The 16,834-nt window shown below is 37.5% G+C and overlaps 1 protein-coding gene across 2 annotated transcripts in view; it reads right to left on the reverse strand.

The window, feature by feature from the left end:
- Positions 1-16,834, reverse strand: part of LOC111051254 (NADPH--cytochrome P450 reductase) — an 87,683-nt gene that overhangs the window by 25,941 nt on the left and 44,908 nt on the right. The window contains exons 4-6 of one of the 2 annotated variants that reach the window (XM_039436947.1): positions 15,863-16,012; positions 14,480-14,604; positions 2,386-2,574 (exon numbers count right to left, since the gene is read on the reverse strand). In XM_039436947.1, coding sequence (XP_039292881.1) covers positions 2,386-2,574; positions 14,480-14,604; positions 15,863-16,012 — 464 coding nt within the window. Of the gene's footprint in view, positions 1-2,385; positions 2,575-12,839; positions 13,029-14,479; positions 14,605-15,862; positions 16,013-16,834 lie in introns of both variants that reach the window. The other variant, XM_039436945.1, reaches the window with a different exon arrangement.

Raw genomic sequence — 16,834 nt, forward strand, 5'->3', positions numbered from 1 at the left:
GACAGTATTTGATCAACTTTGGTGTTGCTATCCTTGTCTATTATTCGACAAAGCAGGTAGTACTATCCTTTTCTTGCTCCACAACGATGCCAAATCTGTTTTTGACAATGAAGAAAGATAATTAATCAAGGCAGAGAATCGGCAACGCTGTTCTCCCATCTTAATCCACTGTCATTATAATGTGGATCTCACTATAGTCGAGAGCATGTGTTTCCAAATGGAGACACTCAGACCAGTCGACTCTAGTCTCCGCGACTGTCACCATTTGAAAACACATGCTCTCGACTAGAGTCGAGTCGCTTCTCGACCTGAGTCGCGTAAGTGTGAGTTGAGCCTAACTCTACCGAGCTAACTCTATTCTACTTACTTGGTCGAGTAACTGTTTTCACTACAGTTGATAATGCCAGTTACTCAACCACTAACTCTACTATAGTAAACGCAAATTGGATAGGCGGGTAATGGTGGCACCATCTCTGAGTGAAATTGGTAAATTTCAAGCTTTAAATTACATGTGCTATTCTAAATATTGGAGATGTGTCAATTTCAATCCAAAAAATTCAAATAGTTATTTGTGCAACTAGTGCGCAAAGTGTCAGTTTGCTGCACCGAAAGAAACGTTTACTTGGAATGGTTTCTTGAGTGCAGCAGAGGAACTTTGCGCACGTATTTCACATTAAGTTTTTCCTACAGTTACGATTGAATATGAAAGTGGGTAATTATGGGTAAAATTGCCTGAAATGCATCAAATGTTTTTCTGGGTAATTTTATTATTGATAAAAAACCTTAATCCTAAAATCCTAAAGTCCTCGTTGTCCGTGGTTATAATATAATAAGAATAATAATTAGCGCGTTGTGCTTCGTTGCACGTCTGCTCACTATAGCAGCCACAGCAGTCACTGTTACCAACTTTCATTTTGATTTGCTGGCACTGTTTGCTCCATATAACCTACTAAGTTTGCGTTGCCATGTTGCAAATCTGGAGTGCAGAAAAATTTTTCCCGCACTAGAGCGGAAAAGTGATTCTTTGCGTTCTGTAATCAGTGCAGCAATGGCCTCTTTTCAACGTAACTGTAGGAAAAAGTTATTTATTTCATAAGTCGTACAAGCAATCACAGTGGTAGCCTACATCATAAAATAAGCACCTTCACATAAAGATAAGACAATGTCAGCACCAGAGAAATGACAGCGATATACAAATATATATTAAAAATATTACTCTCGCAGAGGCATTACTGCCTGTGTGCGGAATGAGTCTAAGGTAGGAATAGGCCTATATAATATTTTCGCAGTACTTGGCACAGATCGGTTAAGCTTGTTGACATTTCAATAATAGACATTAAACCCCCCCCCCCTGAGAATGAAACTACATTTCTCCCCCCTATCCCTATGCCACCCCCCTATAACCCAAGAAACCCCTTCCCGCCCCCCATAAGTGGCGTCCCCCCATCCAAACCCAACAAACAGACGAAGAAACAGATCACCCAGAAAGGCGTGAAAACGCCAACACCTACACATACACACACACACACACATACACACAACACACCACACACACCACACACACAACACACACAACACACACATACACACACACATACACACACACACCACACCTCAAAAAGAGAGAATCAGGAGATTCAGAAAAATAGCCAGTATAATGATTAAATTTGTAATAGTGACCGGTGATAAATGTGTAAAGACTTATGATTTTTATTAGTTTTTTAGCTCATTTGAATCCAGCCTAGAATCTAAACTCTGAAGTAATCAATCTTTTACAACTCTCGCCTCTACCGATACCCCCGAATCCACTCTTTAATTGCTATTTTGAATGCAGAATTTTATAGTTAATGAAGTCTGTTGCAGCTATAGGTAAGTTTTTTAACAGACATGGGCTATGTAGTATGATTTAGTAGTGAAGAGGGTTGTTATTTACCCTTGGCATTTGGATATTGTTATGAATTACTTTTCTTGTTGTATAATTATGTACAATCATATGACAATTTTTAAAATTAGGTTTTATATGTTTCAAAGAAAAACAAACAAATACTCATCACTTGTCCAATTAAAACGGTCAGTAAGTCTTCATTGGTGCTAATCGTTTTCATTTTTGGTATATTTTTTACTTAATGTGAGAATGAAAAATTTACATAAATGTATGACTGAATTTGAGAAATCTTGAATAAACATATTTTTAATGAGAATCAGGTTAAGATGACATTTCCAATGTAAAACAAACCAAAGCAGATGAACTTTTTTACTGCTTGAAATTTACAAATTTCACTCAGAGATGGAGCCACCATCACCCGCCTATCCAATTTGCGTTTACTATAATGAAAACCAGGCTTAAGTGTAAAACGCCCGAATTGTCGGATGCGATCGACTTACGGTCTCTGATTCTTGAGGGAGTGCAGTCGCGCCACCTCCCCTGTGTAGACTCGGTCGGTGTTGATTTCGGTGTGCTCTACCAGCTGGTACTGGCGAATGCTCACGTCTTCACCCATTGTCTCGATGCCAAAGTACTCGCACACCGATGGCCAGAACTTGTCTTTCCATGTGATGAAGTCGTCTTCAATGCTGAAAACGGCAACAAAAATAGATTAATTACTGTTTTGATACCAAACTTCAATACTGAGGATGTGAAGACATCAAAACATGGATTATTTATTTATTGTTTCAATGCCAAATAATTACTCGTACACCGATGGCCAGAACTTGTCCTTCTAAGGGCCGTTTGCACAGTATAGATTGCTAAACTCAATTAAGTTAATCCAGTTTAAGTTAATCTGAAAGTATGAACTTGAATCGGTTTTCTCTGTGCATTTACTAATCCAGTTTAAGTTAAACCAGTTTAGCGTTAAGTTGGTAATAGAATGTCATCGTTTTATAATATCAGGAAGGCTGATTTTTTTCAGGAAATTTGTTATGGCTTACAAAACATCAGTAAATTGAGTTATGTTACTACTATATTTCCTCGTTCAAAATCCACAGAGCTGTAATCTGTACGGTAATAAAAGTGAAAAGCGATTCAGAAAATTCTTCAAAAAATGATGAAATGCTATATTACTATAGAAAACAACTTATATTCAGTTGGCACCAAAAAATATATTCTAGAATGTAGATAAAAACCTTATTTTGTTATGAAATCCTACTTAATCTACTACGGTCCTTCCTCGTTTATTAGAAATCCTTCAAAAGCAAAATATCTCAGTTATGTGTTATTGTTTTCTAATCAAAAATCACTGATAAAAATTGTCTTATTTTCTATCAAGTGGTTTATTTAATCAAATACTAAATTGACACTTGCTTTACTCAAGCAAAAATTCTCTATCATCCCAGAAATTAAAATGATTAGTTTTTTGCCCAATTTTTCTCAGTTCCAAAATTTCTTCGCAGTCATCAATATCAATCGCATTAAAAACTTCTATCAATTCCTCCATTTTTATTATTATCGTCTACAGAAGCATTGAAAACAACCGTCGAAAAATGATTTACTATTAGCTGTTTCCCCTTCAAATCTTACAGATGTCTAGTTAATCTAAATTATTTTCCAAATTATTTGGTTTAAACCTCCTGTTTTGGAGGTTTAAACATTCCCAGAGTTTAAACTCAATACAGAGTTTAAACTGATACTGCGCAAACGGAATTTTAGTTTAAACAAAAAAAAAATCCAGATTTCGTTTAAGCTTTAGCTTAAACTTACACTGTGCAAACGGCAGTAAGTGATGAAGTGACTGTCTTCAATGATGGAAATTGCAACAAAAACAGACTGTTTTACTGTGACAAGCAAACGGAGAAACACGAGGGACCACTGCCCCTCATGACAACGTCGAGGCGAAACAGCAGCTATATATTATTTACTGTTTTGATACCAATCTTCAATACTGAAGACTTGAAGACATCAAACATGGGTTATTTATTGTTTCAAGATAATTAACTCACTCCACCGATGGCCAAACTTGTCTTTCTAAGAGTCTTCAATGTTGAAAACAGTAACAAGAAAGAATTATTAAGATCTCGATGCCAATCTTCAATACTGAAAACAGTTGAAAAAATGGATATTACTTATATTTCCCCGTTTTAGACGTAGTAGAAGTGTTCTAATGGGAAATTCCCTGTTTCTTTATACTAGTAGTATGTTGGGATAGAAAAAAATTAGCTCATTAGTCTTCAGACTAGATGGCTGAAGTATTTAAAGAATAAATAAACTAAAAAGTAGAATTATTTGAACTTACTTAGCATCGTCATCTCCCAGACCAATTCACAGACCCGGTGGCCCAAGCTCCTCTAGTCTCTGATCAACGTAGATACCAACTGCATTGTAGTGCTCGTATGTCTTGTTTCCTAATCCGAAACCTATCAAAAAATAAAAGTTTGCATTTTAAAAGTATTTTGTAATAGCTGGAAAGAACCTACATTCTTGATAAACACAGAAGCGTCTGAGCGTCAAGGGCCTAGAAAGTAGAAGAGTAGACCAAACTGCACTCGCACGGTGACGCTCCGTTTGTAGACGCTCCAAAAACAACCGCTTGTATCAAAGTTTGACGCCCACGCTCCGCTCCGCTCCGCGAGTAAATACGCTTTCCAGTGTGTTTTTGCAGCTCTTTACTTAACATGAATTGTCACGACGCTCCGCTCCGCTCCGCTTTCAGTGTGTTAGTACCCTAACGTACATGAATAACTCTCATCTAATAACCGACCGAAGTGAGGTCTAAGATTCAAGGTCGACGGTTTTGCATTTCTCTTATGTTTATATTTATGTGCCGCATTTACAGCGAAACGCAGCAATAGATTTTTCATGAGATTAGAGATGTGACATGGGGTCTACCCAGGGACTGTATTGGGACCAGTTTTATTTTTGATCTATGGTAATAACCTGCTAGTGTACTGGACTCAGGTGGGGTCTAAAGACATTTTGCTGAGACACAGCACTTATCTTCCAAGAAGGTTCTGGGAAGATGTTATCAAGCAAAACAAAAGTGGGTTACTATAAGGTTTCTCAGTGGCTAAAATGTAATTATTTGAGACTAAATCTTGGTAAAACGAAATGTATGACTTCAGTCCAACAACAAGAGGAGATCTAGATATGAACAGGCTTTGTTTGAATAATGCTTGTAACAGGTATCCATGTGATTTTGCAATGAGGTTATTGAGAGTGTAAACAATTACAAGTATCTTGGTATTTTGTTGATAAGCATCTACGCTGGTCACCTCAGATTAGTACCTTTGTAGAAATTAAGGGTGGTCAATTTAAAAATGTAAATGCTTAGAAGTATTTTGAGTCTAAAATTACTAAAATCTGTTTATTTTGCTCTATTCCAATCCTTAGTTCAGTATGGTAATTCTGTATGGGGAGGAACTTTTGATTCAACTTTAAAACCTCTATTTGTTTTACAAAAGTTAGTTATCAAAACAATAATGAGGTATCCGAGAGATTTCCCAAGTGTCACATTGTTTCAAAATTCCAATCTGTTCACTATAAGACAATTGTTCATTTTTAAAGACTATTAAGAAACATGTACTCAAATTAAAAAATATTCAAAATTTTCAAAGAGTAACTAGACAAGTCGCTCAAAATGATCACAATTGAAAGAGTTGATAGCACCCTATCCCGTAGAAGTATTTCATATTTGAGAATAAAAGCTATAATAAAGTTCCAAGAGGATGGTGTTAAAGAAGCCTAAAATAAAAGATTTCCATACCTGGGTGTGAAGAAAAATATTTTATTCAATTAATGATTTGGTTTAATATTGATTGATGTTGTATGAATCTTAAATTCAGCTTTAGGTATATCTTTAATTTATGTTATTTCTTAGAATGAATATTTAGTTGGTGAATAATTTACTGTTAGCCTATATTATAATATTGTAGGATCATTTTATATATTAATTAATTAATGTATAAGTGAATAAGTATATTAAGACTCCACGTTGGCGTACAAGTTTCTTTTGCCGACGTGTAGCACAAAGTTGTCAATTTCCTTTCAGTTGTATTCTGTATATTTTTGTGCAATAAACGATTTGATTTGATTTGATATTAAAGCTTTTCAGTTAATCAGTCCAGTAGTTCAGACGTGATGATGCGTTATTATAACTCATTAATATATCCTTATTATATTATACATTATTATATTGTAGATAATAATTGTATTGATAAATGACTGATTGATCGAAAAAGGTGTAATTTCTTACCATCAGTGTTAGTTAATGTGAATAAAGTATCCAAATGACTCCCAGCAATTTCCTAGCTTCTCTACGTTTTCATCGTCGTTCTTGGCATATACAGCACAGTGATCACCTAGGAGAAGAGAAAAATAAATAGATAAATGAGAAAGAAATATGAGAACAACATAATTTTGGCTGAACAACATGTATTTTACAAAATGAATGAGAAAAACATAAAGCTGCGTACACATAATCGCGCTTCCAACCCGCACCGAGCACGCTCCTCCCTCGTACCGCCCTCGTACCACCATCGAACCACAGTCGCTCCGCCCACGCACCCATCATGAACGTTACGGAAGATGTTAGATCTTCTCGCGTTCCCCGGTCGAACCACTGTTGCTCGCCGGTCGATCATCAATCGCTCTGCTGGAGTGACGTTCGGTTGCGGAGCAGAGCGACAGTCTGTACGCACCTTAACAGACATTATTCTAAGGCCTGGTTGCACAAAAACCCGGTTAAAATTCAATCGTGATTAATTCCACGAGAACCAATCAGAAAAGCCGTCTTTTCAAAAACGCATTTTCTGATTGGTTTTCGTGGAATTAATCACGATTGAAATTTAACCGGTTTAGTGCTTAGACCAGTTATAGAATAGATACGGCCCATTGTATATTCATACTGAAAGTCGATGAAGCCAACATCTACTGCCATACCACCATATCTTGACGTCAGCATCGGATAGATAACAATGTAAACAAACTGCAGAAAAGTTTTCTATCCGATTCTGACGTCACGATATGGTGATATGGCAGAAGATGTTGGCTTCAGAGGCTAGACTTCCCAGCGTGTCTATTCTATAACTGGTCTAAGGTTTAGTGCAACCGGGCCTTACTGTTTAAATTGGATTTCGTGAATTTTATGGAGTCAATGCGTTTGAACCAAGACGGAGACTGAACAAGGAAATAGCACATCGAGTAAATACAGCCAGACTGGATGAATTGGAGGAAAATGACTGGAATACTTTGTGACGGTACCACGCAACTCAAGTCGAGGCTCGACCAACATGACGAGTCGACGCTCGACTCAGTCTCACAGTCGTGAGGTCGCGGTGACTAGAATCATAGAGAAACAATAGCGTAAGTAGATATCCCATGGTATAGGGCGTTTATGTCGCAACTTTTATTGTTATCTCAAGCCGATAGTCCACGTAGTTCTTTCCCGTAAAGCTTTATGACGCTGGTAGTCTCTCATATTGTGCCGTTCATACACTCTTACCGGTCAAAACAGTAAAAATCGACAGTAGTCGGCTTGAGATAACAGTAAAAGTTGCGACATAAACGCCCTATACCATGGGATATCTATTTACGCTATTGTTTCTCTATGCTAGAGTCGACTGGTCTGAGTGTCACCATTTGCAAACACATGCTGCGTCGAGAAGAGACTAGAGTCGCAGTCTCTTCTCGACTTGAGTCGCATAAGTGTGAGTTGAGCCTAAGTCTATGTGTTGATTATTAAGGTGCGTACAGATATACGCGCCTCCAACACGTTCCGCGCACGCTCCGCACTCGCTCCGATCATGAACGTTACGGGAGATGTAAGCTCTTCTCGCGTTCCACTCTTGCTCACCGGTCGATCATCAATCGATCTGCTCGAGTGACGTTCGATTGCTGAGCAGAGCGAAAGTCTGTACGCACCTTGTTTGTTTGCTTGTTTTTAAAGCTTCCCAGGGACTCTAATCAGAGTATAGGAATTGTCAAAAATGTATAATACATACAGTATGACAAAAAAAGGAGAAAAAAAATCACACAAAGGAACCCTCTCTACACACAAACTCTTCTGTGGTATAGAATACTCCAAGCATCAAAAAACTTTTCAACTCCTTCTAAAAAACATCGACATCTTCACAATTTTCAAGTGAGTAGGAAGCTTTCTAATAAATTTAAGGCCCATATATGTAGGTTTTTCTCAAAAAAAGCTGTTCTGTGATACAGTGAAGCATAGTCTCCTCTATTTCTAGTATTGTATCCATGCGAATCAGCATTTCTAGTCATTGTCTTTCTTCCAACATGCATAATCACCTCATATATATAAATTAGACCTTGAACCTTTAGACCTTGTAAGACATTTATTGTAAATGCTATATTGTAATAGCCTAAGACATGTTGGAATACAATTAAAGAATGTATAACGCACCAGTATCGTAGCGCATCCTGGAGCCTTCAATGTTGAATTCAATGTGCATACAAGATCTGTTGCCAGCCTTATGCAGTTCTCGGTTCACTGTGATTGGAGCCAGGTAAGGATTTTTTACATCGAATGGTCTGCAACAACAACATACAAAAATTATTGTTAATACAGGTAAACTATCTTTCAACAAACAAAGAGCCAACATTAATAGTATAAAAAGCTTCCTAATTTTCTATTAATAATTATTTTATGTATATATCATCATGTCAGCTCAGATTTGAAAGCAATAGCAAACTACGAACTAGTGTAGTTGCTTTAACATTTAAAAAACATCTTGGGTGTCTTATATCAAGATGGTAAGCGCTGGTTCATTTTTTACAGTCTTTGGATTACAGGTATTGGATTTGTCTTCATGTTTTTTATGTTTGTTCCGCATTGACAGCCAAACGAGACGACAGATTTTTATGAGATTTGACAGGAATTTTTCTTTCTGAATTGAGCGTCGATGTATGTCAGTATGTGTAAGGTTTTTTGAAATTGTTCATGTTAAGTATAATATGAAAGGAAATTGGAAATGCTCGGAAAATAAATGAACATGGATTATCTAATGGCTTAGATAGTGGACGCTTAGGGTACAAACACACTGAAGGCGGAGCGGAGCGGAGCGTGGCGTGGCGTTGAGGAGCGTCGTGAACAATATCATGTTAAGTAATGAGCTGCAACACACTGGAAGCGTCTACTCGCAGAGCGGAGCGGAGCGTGGCGTCAAAATTTGGAACAAGCTGGTTTATTTTTTGGAGCGTCTACAAGCGGAGCGTCACAGTGCGAGTGCCAGTCTGGTCTACTCTTGTAAATTTTGAATTTGAATTTGAATTGAATTTATTTCCAAAAATCACATACAAATACTTGTACAATACAATTACTAAAGTATGCAATATACAATTACCTACAAATATACATTTATTGTAACTTGCACAACAATAATTATCAATGTAATATTCGGCACTGCCAACATAAGAGTCCTTGTGTGTTGGCAAATAATAATGAACTTGTTCTTCTACATTTTCCCACCATCAAGTACACTAGTATACTTAAAGGTGCGTACAGATTTACGCGCCGCGAACATGAGCAATTCACTTTTAATCAGCTGATGCCAAGCTTTTAATATCTGTATCTTACTGTTTCTGTAAAAATACAGATATAATCAGCTGATTAAAAGTGAATTGCTCATGTTCGCGGCGCGTATATCTGTACGCACCTTAATGTTTGCACAGATTCCCCTGCAATGTGTATTATTTTATTATTCAAAAGAGAAAATTTATCTATTGCACTTTGATATAAAAAATAAAGCTATTTTAATTCATTTCATTAATATTTCTATAAAATTTTAAAAATTCATCAATTCTCTCACCATCTAGTAAATTTTGTGGGGGAAATTTGGTTCATATTTTTCCTTAGCTAATATCCAATACTTCAAGTAATTATTCACACAAAGTAATGTCCGTGCAAACTCAAGACAACGCCATTTTCTAGGCCTTTGCCGCTTGACGCTCAGAGGCTTCCTGTGTGTATCATAAACACTCTGACCACGCCAACCCCGCTCTAGAACGCCACGTTCCGCTCCGCCTTCAATGTGTTTGTAACCTTAGTTAAGGCAACAATTGTACCTGTGTACGGGCTGCTCTATAAATAACATCAATGTTCCCTATTAATTTATTATAAGTGTCGGCCGACAATCGGTAAAGCCTGGTTTCCATTAGTAGAGTTAGTGGTAGAGTTGCCTGGGCAAGTACTAACTATCTTGTGAACTCTCCCAATGAAAACGTTCATGGTAGAGTACTAGTTTTTAGTAGAGTAGAGTGGGATAGCACCGTGTGATAGTACTCTTTCACTTGCCTTCCCGCACCACCTCTTATCACTCTACTCTACTACAACTATGCTAATGAAAACAGTCTCGAGCTAGTAGAGTAGAGTTCTGTTCACTAGACAACACACTTTACCTACTATTCTCAATTGTAGTGAAAACAGTTACTCGACCAAGTAAGTAGAGTAGAGTTAGCTCGGTAGAGTTAGGCTCAACTCACACTTACGCGACTCGACTCTAGTCGAGAGCATGTGTTTCCAAATGGAGACACTCAGACCAGTCGATTGTAGTCTCCGCGACAGTCACCATTTGAAAACACATGCTCTCGACTAGAGTCGAGTCGCGTAAGTGTGAGTTGAGCCTTAGTATGCCAGTTACTCAACCACCAACTCTACTATAGTAAACGCAAATTGGATAGGCGGGTGATGGTGGCACCATCTCTGAGTGAAATTGGTAAATTTCAAGCTTAAAATTACAAGTGCTATTCTAAATATTGGAGATGTGTCAATCATATGACAATTTTAAAATTAGGTTTTATTTATGTTTCAAAGAAAAACAAACAAATACTCATCACTTGTCCAATTACAACGGTTCAGTAAAGTCTTCAATTGGTGCTAATCGTTTCTAATTTTTGGTATTTTTTTACTCAAATTTGAGAATGTAAAATTTACATGAATGTATGACTGAATTTGAAAAATCTTGAATAAACATATTTTTAATGAGAAGTCAGGTTAAGATGACATTTCAAATGTAAACAAACACAAAGCAGACGAACTTTTTTACTGCTTGAAATTTACTAATTTCACTCAGAGATGGAGCCACCATCACCCGCCTATCCAATTTGCGTTTACTATAATGAATTGAATTGAATTCTTTATTGTCGTTAAACACATAGTGCAATAGACATAGTCAATATAAAACATAGAATAGTCATAATGAAAACCAGGCTTAAGTGTAAAACGCCCGAATTGTCGGATGTGATCGACTTACGGTCTCTGATTCTTGAGGGAGTGCAGTCGCGCCACCTCTCCTGTGTAGACTCGGTCGGTGTTGATTTCGGTGTGCTCTACCAGCTGGTACTGGCGAATGCTCACATCCTCGCCCATTGTCTCGATGCCGAAGTACTCGCACACCGATGGCCAGAACTTGTCTTTCCATGTGATGAAGTCGTCTTCAATGCTGAAAACGGCAAAAAAATAGATTAATTACTGTTTTGATACCAATCTTCAATACTGAAAACGTGAAGACATAAAAACATGGGTTATTTGTGGCCGGTTTCCGAGCTCGGGATTTAGCTAAGTTCTAGACTTTAAACAGCTGGAGTCAGAAAATTGGCGTTCCGAAATGGGGCGCAGTCGCAGTCCACGTTTAAATTAAATTTCGAAAAACTAGAAAATTGAACGCAAAATAGTGTAAAGTTTCAGCTATTTCGAATTATCTGAGAATGTCTAATTTCGTCAAGGAAAAACGTTTCCAATTATAGAAATGAGAAAATAAAAACTACGACTACCGTTATAATAGCTGCAACTACGCCCCGTTTTGGAAAGCCAATTTTCTGACTCCAGCTGTTTAAAGTCTAGGACTTAGCTAAATCTCGAGTTCGGAACCAGCCCTAAGAAATTGTCGAAAACCACAGATTTATTGATACTTACAAAGACCGGTTTCGGTTGTTACACCATTGTCAATCTCTGATAAACCTGTGGTTTTTGACAATTTCTTAGTATTTTTTATTTAATAAAACATAGCTTGCATCTACAATAATAATATCGAGTGACCTGGCTGGCTCAGGTCTGGCGTCAGAGTTTTCAGCTCGCAACTGATCAATTTCGGGCCTCTGACATTACCTAACGACTGCTTTTTAGGCAGCCGGGACCGACGGCTTAACGTGTCCATCCGAATGGAGACACTCAGACCAGTCGATTGTAGTCTCCGCGACAGTCACCATTTGAAACACATGCTCTCGACTAGAGTCGAGTCGCGTAAGTGTGAGTTGAGCCTTAGTATGCCAGTTACTCAACCACCAACTCTACTATAGTAAACGCAAATTGGATAGGGGGTGATGGTGGCACCATCTCTGAGTGAAATTGGTAAATTTCAAGCTTAAAATTACAAGTGCTATTCTAAATATTGGAGATGTGTCAATCATATGACAATTTTAAAATTAGGTTTTATTTATGTTTCAAAGAAAAACAAACAAATACTCATCACTTGTCCAATTACAACGGTTCAGTAAAGTCTTCAATTGGTGCTAATCGTTTCTAATTTTTGGTATATTTTTTTACTCAAATTTGAGAATGTAAAATTTACATGAATGTATGACTGAATTTGAAAAATCTTGAATAAACATATTTTTAATGAGAAGTCAGGTTAAGATGACATTTCAAATGTAAACAAACACAAAGCAGACGAACTTTTTTACTGCTTGAAATTTACTAATTTCACTCAGAGATGGAGCCACCATCACCCGCCTATCCAATTTGCGTTTACTATAATGAATTGAATTGAATTCTTTATTGTCGTTAAACACATAGTGCAATAGACATAGTCAATATAAAACCATAGAATAGTCATAATGAAAACCAGGCTTAAGTGTAAAACGCCCGAATTGTCGGATGTGATCGACTTACGGTCTCTGATTCTTGAGGGAGTGCAGACGTGCCACCTCTCCTGTGTAGACTCGGTCGGTGTTGATTTCGGTGTGCTCTACCAGCTGGTACTGGCGAATGCTCACATCCTCGCCCATTGTCTCGATGCCGAAGTACTCGCACACCGATGGCCAGAACTTGTCTTTCCATGTGATGAAGTCGTCTTCAATGCTGAAAACGGCAAAAAAATAGATTAATTACTGTTTTGATACCAATCTTCAATACTGAAAACGTGAAGACATAAAAACATGGGTTATTTGTGGCCGGTTTCCGAGCTCGGGATTTAGCTAAGTTCTAGACTTTAAACAGCTGGAGTCAGAAAATTGGCGTTCCGAAATGGGGCGCAGTCGCAGTCCACGTTTAAATTAAATTTCGAAAAACTAGAAAATTGAACGCAAATAGTGTAAAGTTTCAGCTATTTCGAATTATCTGAGAATGTCTAATTTCGTCAAGGAAAAACGTTTCCAATTATAGAAATGAGAAAATAAAAACTACGACTACCGTTATAATAGCTGCAACTACGCCCCGTTTTGGAAAGCCAATTTTCTGACTCCAGCTGTTTAAAGTCTAGGACTTAGCTAAATCTCGAGTTCGGAAACCAGCCCTAAGAAATTGTCGAAAACCACAGATTTATTGATACTTACAAAGACCGGTTTCGGTTGTTACACCATTGTCAATCTCTGATAAACCTGTGGTTTTTGACAATTTCTTAGTATTTTTATTTAATAAAACATAGCTTGCATCTACAATAATAATATCGAGTGACCTGGCTGGCTCAGGTCTGGCGTCAGAGTTTTCAGCTCGCAACTGATCAATTTCAGGGCCTCTGACATTACCTAACGACTGCTTTTTAGGCAGCCGGGACCGACGGCTTAACGTGTCCATCCGAATGGATATAAGAATGAATTCGCCTTCAACCTTTGGCCCCATATCTGAGGTACTGCTACTCCACTATCGTGAGGTCCACGTTGGACAGTATTTGATTAACATTGGTGTTTCTATCCCAGTCTATCATTCGACAAACCAGATAGCGCTATCCTTCTCTAGCTCCGCAACGTAGCCAGTTGGTATTTCAACAATGTAGAAATTCAATTCATGGACACAATATTATATATCAATTATGAAGCTGTATTATTTTTAAACATTGCGAAATATATGGCAACTACTCGTACACAGATGGCAAGAACTTGTCTTTCCATGTGATGAAGTCGTCTTCGATGGTAGAAATTGCAACAAAAATATATTATTTACTGTTTTGATACCAATCTTCAATACTGAAGACTTGAAGACATCAAAACATGGGTTATTTATTGTTTCAAAGATAATTACTCGTACACCGATGGCCAGAACTTGTCTTTCTAAGAGTCTTCAATTTTGAAAACAGTAACAAAGAATAGTTATTAATATCTCGATGCCAATCTTCAATACTGAAAACAGTGAAAAAATGGGATATTACTTATATTTCCACGTTTTAGACGTAGTAAGAGTTTCTAATGGGAAATTCCCTGTTTCTTTATACTAGTAGTATGTTGGGATAGAAAAAATTAGCTCATTAGTCTTCAGACTAGATGGCTGAAGTATTTAAGAATAAATAAATAAAAAGTAGAATTATTTGAACTTACTTAGCATCGTCATCTCCCAGACCAAGTTCACAGACCCGGGTGGCCCCAAGCTCCTCTAGTCTCTGATCAACGTAGATACCAACTGCATTGTAGTGCTCGTATGTCTTGTTTCCTAATCCGAAAACCTATCAAAAAATAAAAGTTTGCATTTAAAAGTAATTTGTAATAGCTGGAAAGAACCTACATTCTTGATAAACACAGGAAGCGTCTGAGCGTCAAGGGCCTAGAAGAGTAGAAGAGTAGACCAAACTGGCACTCGCACTGTGACGCTCCGTTTGTAGACGCTCCAAAAAACAAACCAGCTTGTATCAAAGTTTGACGCCACGCTCCGCTCCGCTCCGCGAGTAGACGCTTCCAGTGTGTTGCAGCTCATTACTTAACATGATATTGTTCACGACGCTCCGCTCCGCTCCGCTTTCAGTGTGTTAGTACCCTAACGTACATGAATAACTCTCATCTAATAGACCGACCGAAGTGAGGTCTAAGATTCAAGTCGACGGTTTTGCATTTCTCTTTATGTTTATATTTATGTTCCGCATTTACAGCGAAACGCAGCAATAGATTTTCATGAAATTTGAAAGGTATGTTCCTTTTTGAATTACGCTTCGACGTATACATACGGTTTTTTGAAATTTTGCATTTCAAGGATAATACAAAAGGAAAAGGACTCCTTTGAACGCCAATAATATTACCGTAAAAATTAGACTTTGGAATTATTCATCATAAATCAGCTGTCTAGTGGACTATAATACTACCCGTTCAAAAACATCGAACATCTTGAAAATGTATCTTTCCATCAACGTTAGTAGACAGTTGTCTACTAATTTGTCTTTCCATAAGCTGAGGCCATGATTCTAGTTTGGAGTTATTGATAGAAAACATTTTTTTTTACATTATTTTGTCGTTTTTAATCTGATGATTAAAATTGCAACAAATATTATTGAAAAGAAATAGATTTCTAAAATCATGAAAAGTGAGAAATGAAATTTGTAGGAAATCAGCATTATGATAGTTTATTTTGTTAATTTCAACACACCGATTTTTCGCCAACACAACACAGAATGTTCTCTGATGGGTTGATGGGATTGGCGTATCGACGGCAGCCAGACCTGATAACAGCGCTCACACTGACATTCCGGGACGACACGTCACGGTACGATAGGACAGAAAGCTTTATGTTTATTTAGGATTTTTTCTAGACATTTCAAATTGATAAATGATTTATTAATTTTTGAGAAAACATAACAACAGGTCAATGTAACTTAGTGAGCACGAGGTCTACTGTTCACAGAACTACTAGTCTAATCATCAACTAGGCTTAAATTACTTGTAGAAAGTTATCTTTGTAAAGACAAAGTTGTGTTTGTAAATAAATAAACTTACAGCATAGTTGAGACCGGTGAGATCGGCGCTTCCATTTTGCAGCCACTCATAGAAATCCATGGCGTTATCAGTGGGATCTCCCTCTCCGTAGGTAGCCAGGCAGAAAACTGCCAGCGAATTCGGTATCTCCTTCATATTAATTAATTCACCCTGCAAGCAGAACAAAGCAAGTGTTCGCTACAATTCAACTCGACTTAAACATTTATTGGCAAAGGTACTTGGAGTAGTGCTGGACTCTGAATTCTCCTGGCGACCTCATTTAGACCAGCTAAAACGCAAACTAAACTCGGCTGTATTTGTTCTTATAGAACCGTGAAGAAATTGCTGGATACAGGAACGCTTGGAAGTGTTTATTTTGCTGTGTTCCATTCTCTTCTTTCATACGGTGTTGTATTTTGGGGCAATTCAACTCATGCAATACATATATTTAGGATTCAAAAGTGGGCAGTTAGAGTGATAGTGGGTGAATCTATTAGAGCAAGTTGTAGAGATTATTTCAAAGAGTTAAAGATTCTCCCACTACTAGGTGTATATATTTTGGAGGCTCTTTGTTTTATTGATAAGAATAAAGATAGGTTCAATACAGGAGAGTTGTTCCACTCATACAATACCAGATATAGACAAAACCTCAGAGACGACATTCATCGAACTGGTATGTATGAGTGCAGGAACTGGGCTTTATAATTCATCGCCAACACGCGTAAAGGCTCTTACAGGTGAAAAGTTCAGAATTAAGGTGAGGGAGGAGTTGTTGCAGGTTTGTCCTTATTCCAGTGAGGAATTCTTTTTGCATTATGGAATGCAAAGATTGACGACTTAGATTATAATTGACAAATCCTTATACCCCTTTCATAGGTGGTCAGTGGGATGAAAAATGAAATGGAATTGTTAATCATCAACTCACACAATCTCATTCAACACACTCAGTGCCGATTGCACAAAAGCCGGTTAGCTTTTAACCGTGATTAATTC

This window comes from Nilaparvata lugens, chromosome 10 (genome assembly GCF_014356525.2).
Source record: "Nilaparvata lugens isolate BPH chromosome 10, ASM1435652v1, whole genome shotgun sequence".
Lineage (NCBI taxonomy): Eukaryota > Metazoa > Arthropoda > Insecta > Hemiptera > Delphacidae > Nilaparvata > Nilaparvata lugens.